The 12842-nt window shown below is 40.3% G+C and overlaps 1 protein-coding gene across 7 annotated transcripts in view; it reads right to left on the reverse strand.

Moving 5' to 3' along the window:
• Nucleotides 1-12842, reverse strand: part of qkia (QKI, KH domain containing, RNA binding a) — a 102494-nt gene that overhangs the window by 66822 nt on the left and 22830 nt on the right. For all 7 annotated transcript variants that reach the window (XM_070898809.1, XM_070898807.1, XM_070898805.1 and 4 more), the window contains exon 2: nucleotides 11099-11241. In XM_070898809.1, coding sequence (XP_070754910.1) covers nucleotides 11099-11241 — 143 coding nt within the window. The remainder of the gene's footprint in view (nucleotides 1-11098; nucleotides 11242-12842) is intronic.

Consider the following 12842-nt stretch of genomic DNA (forward strand, 5'->3'; position numbering starts at 1 on the left):
CAGCTTGCACTTCCAATCTGCAACCAGTTCATGGAGAAACAGACAGTACAATTCGGTGGTTCATTCAGGAGAACACTGCCCAGCCTATAATGTTGCGACTAACAATCTTCCCCATCTCCACAACATGGGCACACATTCAAAATAGCTGCCGTTGCCCTTAAATATAAAGATGCTAAACAATATTCCCCTTTCCTTATTTTAGGGACCGTTGGGCAACTTTTCTAAAAAAATATCAGGAAAACTAGCTAGCAAGCAATCCAATACGCTTGATGAGCAGATACAATCTAGCTGGCCTATTGTATCCAAAAGACAAAAACAAACTACATGATGAAATGTGTGGAGGAATTACTGACTAGTGACATCATTTAGTGAGATGGAATCAAACAACAGTAGCTACCCACAAAACAGCTAGTTTTGTTGTGTGTGGGGCTGCTGGGCAGGGACAGACAGAGAGTGAGAGTGCGTGCAAGAGAAAGGGGAGCGAGAGAGAGATTTTTAGAAAGATTTACAGCAAGCTTTATTCATGTGTTTAAAAAGAAAACTGATTAAATATCAAGCTGCAAAAGCTGCTGGTTGAATCCATGCTTTCATTCCAACTTTATTTGCTGGCGAGATGAAAATAATTAACCGCATTTAAAACAAACTGATGTTAGTTATCGGTCGTTCTTAAGCCAAGTCAATAAGTAGAAAATAGTTTTAAATAGGACTTGCAGCAACCGTCACACCAGCAGTTAATGACTTGACTTAAATATTTTTGCACAGGCTTGCATGGTTTATTAGAGTATGCACTATAATATAGAATACACAAAACTTGCAGGCACAATCATATATACAATTCTATACATTAAGGCAACATGAAAAACCAACAAAAGCAAAATATTTCAGACTTCTAGCAACTGCAGGAGCAGAAACTGCTGGATGTACTCATGTCAGGCAGCATATACTTTGATCACTCTCTCGCTCACTCACTCCTGGCCCACTGAGTGTTTACAACACTCCCAACAGCTAGTAAACATCAACATGGCTGAAGTGTGTTAAACTAGCTTTTCTTTTTTCTGAACTGCAGATAAGCCATTCACCAGTCAGAAGCATTTCTTCACTCTACCTATCCACTCTCTCAATAGGATTAGCCAAGATCCATTAAAATGAATCAACCTCAAACAAGGTGTTGAATAAGGTTTATAACATTGATACCAGGGTCCAGAGGAATTTTATACACTTAATGCCTTCAGGCTATTTCCCAGCTCAGCCAATGAAATATGGTGAATGTCATAAGAACATAAGAATTAGGAACAGGAGTAGGCCATCTAGCCCCTCGAGCCTGTTCCGCCATTCAACAAGATCATGGCTGATCTGGCCGTGGACTCAGCTCCACTTACCCACCCGCTCCCCCGCGTGTCTCTGGAGCTTCCTTCATGCTCAAGTATATATCTGTATTTTGTTTCCATCTTTTGAAATGGAAAATACATTTGCCACAAACTTGGCACGAGGGCACCCTCACAGTGCCAAATAGGAATTCCAACACAATTCCAGGAGACAAGTACTTAAGTACATGGGAGAAAAGTTGCAGAAAAATTGTGCAAGGGCAAGAATAGCCAAGGACATGCAGTTCAGTCCATGAACCACTGTCTATATATTACCAATTGTAAAAAGAAAATAAAGGCTTTCTAGGACCGGATCTGAAAGATGCATTCTACAGACTCCATAGCCCCTTAACCACAAAAGAATTAACAGGTAAGAGAGCTTCAGGATACAAGGCAGCTCAAGAGGACATATTATCATACTGTATATGCAATTCAGCTCCCATACCAACTGACATGACAATTTTAATTCAGGATCTGATAAAACCTCAAGACAAGCAGCAAAGTCTCCACCCATCCCAATAGCTTAGGAACCGAGTGAAGAAAATCCGTGGCCCACACCTAGTGACTGTTAACCCCAACACTATAAGCAGATCCAAGGACAAGTCTCCAGTCCACCTAGCTGCTTAATTTTCTTCTATTCTACTGCAATGTTCAAACAAAACGTCAGCCAAACCTAATCAGAGTTGTTTTATTCATACATCAACTCAACCTTTGAATCCATCTGACATTGTAAGCACAATTTTACCATCCTGTTATCTGTCACCTTCCTCCTACTCCATTTAATTCTCACTCATTCCAATCTTTTTAAAGATTTACATTTATATAGCATATTTCATGACCACCAGACATCTCAAAGTGCTTTACGGCCAATTAAGTACTTTTTGAAGTGTGGTCACTGTCGTAATGTAGGAAACACGGCAGACAATTTGTGCATAGCAAGTTCCCACAAACAGCAATGTGATAATGATCAGTTAACCTCATTTACTGATACTGACTGAGGGATAAATATTGGCCCCAGGACACTAGGGATAACTCTTCTGTTCTTCTTGGAAATAGTGCCCTGGGATCTTTTACATTCACCGGAGAGCAAACGTCTCATCTGAAAGACTGTACCTTCAACAGTGTAGCAGTCCTTCAGCACTTGTCAGCAGAAATGTCAGCCTGGATTTTTGCACTCAAGTCTCTGGAGTGGAACTCAAGAGTTGAGGACATTACCTACTGAGCCATGGGTGACAATTTAACTACACACCTTATTGTTCTTCCTCCCATCTTTCACAACAGTGAAGATGGAAATACGTTCCAAAAACAAGTTGGCCTTTTAGTAGCTGAAATCTAGTTTTAACAAAAAGCCCCATGCCAAGATACAATCATAATCTTGGATGAATAAAAACGCAAAAGCACAAAAGAAATCTGTATGTTGAGTATCTCTTCAAACTGAACAGTGCCCAGGCAGGTATATTTCTGCAGTATTGAAAAAAATTTACGCTTTCTGGGGTCACTGATTTAACAGGGCTAAATGGCAAAGCAGTTTTACATACAAGGTTGCAGATGGGCAGCAAACCTATGCTGAAGTTTTGGCACAACAGCCTACACAACAGTAAAGTCTGCATTCATTTCAGTCAGGCTAAAACTGTCAAATATGCTCTCAGATGAGATGCAAATATCCCATACAACTGCAACTCAGAACCAGAGTTAGTATTAGCTGAAAGATCAAAACATCTGTAGGCGGGAAATTGCAGCCTTTACACCACAGAATATCACCAGCCATTCCCCTTAACAGCATGCTGAACTCCCTGCAGTTTACTTTTCAGAATTAATGAATTACTGGTTTGAAGTCAGTCAACCAACTACTACTCCCTCAACCTTGCATCAAATCTCCCAGGTGACTGTTTGGGGCTCATTAATAATTTATCCACAACAAATATGAATGCACTCACATCACAGAATTAAACCATTTCACTGTACAGCACTGCTACAAACTTTTTTTTTTAAAACCAAGATGAATAGGAATATATGCCATTAGGATCTTCAAGTAAACGGACCAGATAAATTGGGTCACCAACAATGTCCTCCGTAAGTGGCACTGCGCAGCTTGGCTTCCCAGAGTTAACATGCAGGGTGTCTACAGTGTGCAAGCCACAGTGCATCCTGCACAGCCAGCCTCCCCCACTGCTAACACGGGATACCCAGTGTACAAGCCGGTGAGCAGCCTGCGCGGGACCATGCAGATGACTGCGTGGCTGCCCAGCTTAACGAGAACATTGGTTACCAAGACTAAACGTTTGCCATGATCATTATTTCGGGAAATCAGTTAGGTATGGCTTTTGTCAAAAGTTAATAAAATTTTAATACAATTAGTCATATGCTTGTGATAGCCAAATTGTATTTAATGCTTTCTGTCCCACTTCGTGTTGTCTGTGTCCCTTATCTATATCTTGTTTCTCCCTTTTTCTTATACCCTTCATGTTGGCAACACTTATGCCCTTTTTTCTTTTCTTTTCCTTCCCCCCCCCCCCCGCCCAAAATTCCCTGCAGTGCGTGGGAAAACAGACTGTTGAGGTGGGAATCCAACCTCAAGACCTGTAAAACAGCTTCATTTGCTCCAAAGAAAGCTGGGTATGAAATGTCCTTTCAAGAAAACAAAATTCAGAGCTAACCAAATGTGCATGTATTCTCCAAAAGGCAGGAGCTTGGTGTGACAAAGACTCCAATCGACCAAAAATGAACCCTGCCATCCCCAACCTCTGCTTTTTTTTTGCTCTAATCACAGGGTAGTTTTAACAAAACCCTTCCCTTCAAGAATTCTACGATCTTAAAAACTAGTAAAATTTTTAATACATTAACTGGTTTGAGAAGACCCTCTTATATTACTCACAAAAGGAACATGGGAAGAGAGAATCCCAAAGCAAGTTTGCATCTTTAAATTGCAGAGATTGAGTGTAGTACTGAGGCTGCAATTTGCTAACCATTAATCGCACCACAAAGCTGCTCGTTACTTTTTCTTTTAATGAGAAAAGTGAACCATTACAGTTCTAATGCAAGTTGCAAATAGATGGTTTGACAGTTGCAGTTAAGATTGCTGTGCTGAGTCAAATCCTGCGTTGAATGGTCCCCGCCATCCCACCAATAGAAAATGCGGTTTAATTTCAATTTGAAGTTTGTAGGTTAAGTATTTAATGAAACACTTACAATTTCTGCAGGATTGATTTCACCCAACATTGTGATTTCAAAACTTTTAATGGCAGTTTAATGGCAAATGTACCAAAATAATACGACTGCTGCAGATCAGGTGCGTGGTGAAATTGGGTCCAATTTCAGCTCATCTATATCAACAGCACGAGTCAATATCAAAACATTTGCAGCAAGTAATTTACCATGGACTTCAAATTTGGAAACTCACTGCATTCCCAGAGAAAGATTTCATAAATGTTATAGCTGATATAGTTCAAAATAACCTGGCAATGTCTGGCCTGTGTGCAACATCAAGGCTTCACTGCCTCCTCCCAACTAAAAATACCAAGAGAAAATATCACAAGATGTTAAAAATTGATATTTTAAAGCATGCTAAAGAATTTTTAGAACACACTAAATATAATTCGCAAGTAGTGCACGCTCTCCTGCAAGAGACTGATTTACCAAATGCTTCCCACATCTCCAAAAATTACCAGATCACCCCATGTTTTAATTTACCAAGACAGGGTTGAATTGCAATGATAGAGGCCTAATCAAAGTGATGCCACGGTCATATTGTAGCATGGGATGAAGGAAACAGGATTTTGATCTAAACTGTTTGCCCTAAAATGTTAATTTTTTCACCCATCATCTTCACCAATTAAAAACATTGATTAGTTGATCTCGTGTGGGCTGCAGTGTAATTGATCAGAGGATTAAAAAAAGACCACGGCTGCATTCGCTCAGCTTTGCTTTACAAGGGGAACCATTTTCTTACTGCCCTCCACAGCAGTTCTTTTATCCTTCAAAAAATTGGTGTCAAAACATATCCTCATCAACAAATCACTTTGGGAACAAAATTTAACATGGCTACATTAGTTGAATGTAATTTCTAGATTTGAGCAAGGTCAATTTGGCCCATTTCTTTCTCTGGCATATTAACATTTTCATAAAATCCAAACAAAACGTTTGAAGGAGACAAGACACTATTCTACAAATCTACAACTACATTACACAAAAAAAAAATGTAAAGTTGCAAACAAAAACCTTCTTCCATATATCTGATGCAAAAAGGTTTACGTAAATATCTGAAATCTGTGTTCTCTCCCTTCCCCAAAATCAGTGTTATGTACCATTCCATAGCAAACACGCAGAAAAAGCAAAGTTGTTCATACAACGATAGTTTGAAAAGAAATCTGCGTTACACAGGGAGCACCAATGTTTAAATCAAGTTTTCACTTATTTGCAACATTATTTACCAGGTCTATTGGAAACTGCTCCCTTAACTCAGCAAGCTCACTGATTAATGCAGCAGTTTTTTTTGAAAAACAATCAGAACTAATTGAAATGATTTAAACAGAGTGTAGTGCTGCTGCTCCAGATATTTACTTGAAGTCTTATATTCAAGAGGTTGGGGGAATGCCATACATTCAAAATTGTGTTTCATGTACAATCTGTATTAATGACTTGGATGAAGGGACCAAATTTAAAGTAGCCAAATTTGTATTTGTTTCTGAAAAGTACTTTGACAATTTAAAACAGATAGAGGAATTTCTTCGCTCAGAGGGTCGTGAATCTTTGGAATTCTCTACCCCAGAGAACTGTGGTAAGGGAGTTATCCACTTTAGCAAAAACAGGAAGGCAGAATATCATCTGAATGGTGACAGATTAGGAAAAGGGGAGGTGCAACAAGACCTGGGTGTCATAGTACATCAGTCATTGAAAGTTGGCATGCAGGTACAGCAGGTGGTGAAGGCAGCAAATGGCATCTTGGCCTTCATAGCTAGAGGATTTGAGTATAGGAGCAGGGAGATCTTACTGCAGTTGTACAGGGCCTTGGTGAGGCCACACCTTGAATATTGTGCGCAGTTTTGGTCTGCTAATCTGAAGAACAACATTCTTGCTATTGAGGGAGTGCAGCAAAGGTTCACCAGACTGATTCCCAGGATGGCAGGAATGACATGAAGAAAGACTGGATCGACTAGGCTTATATTCACTGGAGTTTAGAAGAATGAGGGGATCTCATGGAAACATAAAATTCTGACAGATTGGACAGGTTAGATGCAGGAAGAATGTTCCTGATGTTGGGGAAGTCCAGAACCAGGGGGGCACAGGTCGAAGGATAAGGGGTAAGCCATTTAGGACCGAGATGTGGAGAAACTGCTTCACTCAGAATTGTGAACCTGTGGAATTCTCTACCACAGAAAGTTGTTGAGGCCAGTTTGTTAGATATATTCAAAAGGGAGTTAGATGTGGCCCTTACGGCTAAAGGGATCAAGGGATATGGAGAGAAAGCAGGAATGGGGTACGGAAATTGCATGATCAGCCATGTTGAATGGTGATGCAGGCTCGAAGGGCCGAATAGCCTACTCCTGCACCTATTTTCTATGGGGAGCAGACAGGAAAGTGGAGTTGAGGCCAAGATCAGATCAGCCATGATCTTATTGAATGGCAGAACAGGCTTGAGGGGCAAAATGGCCTATTCCTGTTTATAGCTAGTTATTTGTAATCCTGTAATCTTCACACTATCAGGAAGGCCTGGGCTAAAAATGGGACAGAAATTCCAGCCTCCCGGGTCGGTACTGAGTGTGTACAGACCCGGGAAGGCATCGCAAAAGCCGGTTTTCAGCGCACAATGCGTATACGCTGAAAACTGGCATTTCCGATCTGTCAGCCAGATCTTCCGTATCGCGTCAGCCAGGACATTTACACGGGCAAGCTTGCAGTATTTACCCATATCTTGCCCAGCAAATGTCCTCAAAACTCTTGCACCTGATAAAAGCAGGCATATAGCCTACTTTTACAGGCATAAGAGCTGTAAAACACACTTAAAATATAAAATTTTAGAAACATTTTATTTTTAAAAACCTGCCCACTATATTAAATTTATTTTAAAACATAATTAAAACTTTAAAAATCGGAATTTTTTTTTTAAAAACACAACTAATTTAAATTAATGTTAAATATGTAGTGAGTTTCTTTTTTTTTTAATTAATGTGTTTGGGGGGGGGGGGGGTCTCATTCATAATAATGGGAACTCCAGCTTTTGGAGTTTGCATAATGAATGAGAATACACTTTGCCCGATTGCGCGTCACATGGCTCTGGACAGCCAGTCAGTGGAGGCCTCAGGACTGGGAACTCGCGTGGGCGCAGCAGCTTCAGGTAACTGCGCATCTTTAAGGTTTTTTTTTAAAAACACGATCGCCCGCGGGAAGCAGCCGACCAGGATTTCTGGGCCAATGTAATTGAGCCCTGGCAATTAAAATACAAGGAGATGTGAGGTAGGTAAGGGGCCAAGGAAGAAATTCTACTCAGCGGTGTGGACATATAAATTAAACTAACAAAAATGTATTCAGCAGTTAAGCATACAATTTGCTTTGGAAGCCAGCAGCAGACAAGTTTGATCGACAGGGATCGTTACTATCACTATAGCCCAAAACAGCAGCCAGAAATTCAAATACTTCCATCAAAATAAGAGTTGGGAGCTTTTCCCTCCAGTCTCCTGAAGTGGGAAGTCAAGCTCCAGGGTCATGAACAACCATCTGGCACATTGCCCAAGCAGGAATACTTCATGAGCAACCCTGAACAACGTGTGTTTAGCAAGCTACTCTACCATGAGTCATCACAGCTGAAACAAATTTTGGCCTCAGGACATCCAAATACACACAAAATTAGTAATGGGAGGTCAGTGATCAGAAGCACTAATCCTGGCTGATTCCAACCCGTCAAGTGGTTATATTAACTGTAGACCCCAGCCGAGATCAGCTAACTCAGCACAAACCAGGATCAAGCCTCTAACATTCACCATCATACAAGGTATATTCGCCCGAGCCACAGGGGAGTTGAAGACAGTTTCACTACATGTGCTAAGCAAACTATTCATGCAGTTTACCAAACTGTTATCAGGTTCATTTACAAGTTTCTCTGACAATATGCAGGCCTGCACTGAAATTCTCACTCCTAATCCCCAATGAAGAACTAAATTTACACCACCAGTGTCAACTTGCAATCATCCTTTTGGCATGTGAGCCTCCTTGAAAATATGAATGTCCTTTAAATAGTCATCTTGGCTCAGTTGGTAGCAGCCTCAACTCCAAAAGCTGAGTTGTGGAATCAATTGCCACTCCAGGACTTTGGCAAAACACTTCAGTACTGCATCTGTTGCATTGAGAGAGGCCATATTTCAGATGAGACATTAAACAGAGGCCTAGTCTGCTCAGGTGGACATGCAATATCCTATAACTATCTCAAGAGCAGGGCGTTCTCCTGGTGTCCTAGACAATTACCCCTCAACCAGCAACAAAATAATATGGTCACATTACATTTGCTGTTTGAGACCATGTGAACAAGTGGTCTGTTGTGGTTGCCTTCAAAACTTTGATTAGACTTCAATAGGCAGGTCTGTGTGTTTCAGCATACAGTACCTTACACAGGCACTTTTCTTTGGTACCCCACTCCATGTACACCAGTGGGCTGTGCATCTTCCAGTTTACTACAAACCTTCCACAACTAGTGGTCACCCCCCAATTGTTTCATCATATTTCAGCATTATTTTAACATTTCTTAAATTCGATTGCATAACTAATCATTGTAAACTTCATCTGTTTTGGGAAAATCTAAGCAAATATCTACATGGATTGCTCTCAAATGGTTACCCCCTTAAAAAGATACCAGTAATTATTATTTTTATTAAATATAGATAGTTCGTGATGACTACTCATAACAGTCCCCACAGCCTTCAGATGTATATGGATAACATCCCATGATATGCTTTCTAGCATTTTCAAGATGTTAGCTTAACAGGTCTATAATCTCCCAGTGCTGCCTCACTTTTTTGATTAACAGAACATTCACTCCCCTCCAGTCCTCACCCATTTTCTGGCTTGTTCACAACTGCTTCAACTCGAGAAAGTTCCTCCCGTTTTATAAATCGATTTTTTGCTTAAGTCAACCTTCGTGCTCTCTTCAGTCGCAGAAACTGCTCAGCTAAAAGCTCTTCTGTAACTGCAACACTTTGGCACTGGCTTTATCGTAACACATCCAATGGTCACAAGAACCCAATATACCACATTGGGTCAGCCCTTGCATACCCTGCTCTCCACCTCAACTTCACATGGGCTACACAATTATTAAGTTACAAAATTAAACCAACACTTAATTCTTCAGATTCTTCATATTGCCCGCTTAACTTCAAATGTGGAAATTGGCTACAATTATCATCTGTAAAGAAGTTGCCATTGTATGGCATCCCAGAAAGGTATTCCCATGGATATCCAAATTCTTTCTAAATCATTCAATTTTTCCTGTAGTTAATGGAAAAACCATGATCTCCGGGTTCCCTGTGGGTTTGCCCTCCCTCTCGCAATGTTCTTCATCTGTGACCTCCTCCACCCATTATCAAAAACACTAGCCACTCTCTTACAGATAGCACTCAAATTTTTTCAAACCCCCATGCTCTCCAATCAATAGCTGAATCATTATATTTTGATTGCCTCTATGCCCTTCAGCAAGGCAATTAAATACGGTTTCTTTAAATTCTTGACAAGTTTTTCATGTATTTCACAATTCCAACCAGTAGCTACCATCTCTCCTTTGACGGCTCCAATTTTAGTCCTCCAGCACGTAGACATTGCTGCTTATCCCAAGTAGAACGCTCACATCTGCTCCACTGCTAAACATGCCTCCAAATGAAGCTTGGTTTCCTCTTGCTTCTTTCCCCTTCAATGACTTACGACTCCTCCATAAAGCCCAATCCATTCAAAAACTAACTTCCTCATACCTGGGAAGGCTCTTCCAGCACCTTTGATTTATGGACAGAAAAAGTGCTGCTGCTCAATAGTATGATCTACGGTCTCCATCAATTCCACAGGCCATTTGCCCCCCTGCCACTGAATCCATCCTTTCAACAGATGTTGTATCCATCAACACTGCCACTTCTCTAGCCATCTCTTAATTCACTTCATTGGTGCCTGATTTAATAACCAGATTCTCATGGTGGTTCTCCTTCCCCCCCAGTATATATAAATCTGCATAGAGACAACATTTCTAATCAGAACATTTTAAAACTTGTGGTTGCAGTTTACAACCAAATCACTGCAATGCAGACAGGATGCCAGTATTTTGTGTGGCGATCAGAGGGATGGAGAAACCCCATCTCCCAGAAAAACAACAGTGGGTACAAATCATTAGTTATCATTGGATATATTTGAACGCGATTCAAAAAGTGCAGTAAAATCTGACACCAGCTGCTTTATCATTTAAGTGTTTATAACGTGCAAACTAGGGGGTGAAACTTGCATTATAACAAATTATTTCTCCAACTGAAATTTTAAAAACCAACTCCAGTATGAATTTCACTGCCAGATTATTTTATAAAATGATTGATTTTTCAGTTAAAAGCAGCAACAAAAAAAATGGAACCAGTATCAGTATTTTCTTTTGTTTCCCTTTGATATTTGAGTTTATGAAGTTAGATGGGTATTTTGAAAACTTGTAATCTATGACTTCTATGAAATCAGAAGTGCCTATTTCATAAAAATAATTTGTTTAAAAAGATACTTACATCTGGATATTCTTTCACAGGCACAAATAGTTTCTCTTGTAACTGCATAATAGGTCCTATGGGGTCCGGTAGGTCCATTGGCAGCTTCTCTACAATGCCATTCATTGTATCAGTATACATGTCCTTTCGTACTCTGCTTATTTCTGTAAAAAGAAAAATGAAGATTTTCAACTACTCGAAAGAAAAGTGCAGAAATACAGTTTCAGTGCAAGTGTTCAGAAGCAACAAATCTCAAGCCTTTTCAAAGCTAAATTTAGTTTCCAATTGGAGTATGTAAAAATACTCTACATGCCGTGCATTTATTCTCCATCAAATTTCAATCTGTACCCACCCATTATTTTGTGCTTCCAACAGCTTCCTGGTAACAAACTCTAGCGAATGGAAAGGGGGGGGTGAGTGTATAACAATGCAGCTACATTTCACATTAACAGTTCAATAACTGGAGGAAAACTTGTAATGGCTGAAGACATCCAGCGAGAACTCCTGGAATAGGGGTCAGGACAAGACTCTGCTCAAAATAATTTGCCAACATTAGGTGCGACAGATTTTAGGTTGGGATTAGAACAGCCAACGTGGAATCAATGCAGTGCTGGTGAAAACATAGGGCAAAACAAGAGTCACTACCAAAGGATGCATCAATCCAATATAGACAGGAGACCAAATCTGTAAACAGGATAAATCGGTGACCAACACCTGATGGGTATAAGGCTGTCTAAAAGTTTCCCTCTAGACAGTGAGATCAGTGGAATGTAATTAAAACAACACAACTTTAAGGAAATGGTCCATGGTCAGTTCCTCGTCAGACCTATAGTTGGCTAAGTAACTGATTCTGGAACATGCAACCAGTGGACAATTTGCATTTCACCTCAAATATAACCTTCCAAAAGTGAAGGTAGGCATAACAAAACCCAATGGAATACATGAAAACAGGTTTAATTTAGAAAAAGGGGTACACAGCTGTCTGTGGGAGTGTAATGCGCAAACCAGATCTGCAGAATGCGATGCAATATTTGAAAACCAAGAGCTGGCAAGAACAAACAACTGCAGTGGTTTTACAGACTCCCCTCTCCAAAGGATGGTAGCCTAGGCCCTTATGCACATGGAAACTGAACCAGTGAATAATGGACACTGTCCCAGGTGCATAGTAGTCCCCTTTAAGTAATGCAAGATAAAGAATATATATATATTTTTTTTTAAAAAGGCTTATCTACTTATCTCAAGATGTTTTTATATTGTTCTTAATTCGAGGTGGTGGGCCTGGAATCTGAAGTGTCAGCACCCAGAGTTTGAATTCAAATATAAAAAAGGAGCAGCGAGGATTATCCACTTAACCAGCACCACATTTATATTACTAACTAGAGTTTCACAAAGCACCACCTCCATGCAACCCCTCTGCCACTGCATTTTCTGTTGGATGCTAATTTGGCTCTACCAAGATTAAGTGGCTAACCCCACAAAGACACGATGCACCACAGCTGGTTTGGTTGTGGCTACCAAAAGACAACTGTAAACCCATCACAGACAACACCAGTAGTAAATCAACTCCAGCAATACCACCGTTTGTGGTTAGAAACAGCAAAAAAAAGAGAACTGGCTGCATTACATAATGAAACCTATATACCCTCTCAAAATTTGAGAACGTCCATTTGGAAGGAAGGTAATTCCTAAACAGGTGGAATCATCATAATATCTTAGCCAGAAAATCAAAATGAAAATGCAGGTCCACAGGACTGATGCCACCCAA

This window comes from Pristiophorus japonicus, chromosome 14 (genome assembly GCF_044704955.1).
Source record: "Pristiophorus japonicus isolate sPriJap1 chromosome 14, sPriJap1.hap1, whole genome shotgun sequence".
Classification (NCBI taxonomy): domain Eukaryota; kingdom Metazoa; phylum Chordata; class Chondrichthyes; family Pristiophoridae; genus Pristiophorus; species Pristiophorus japonicus.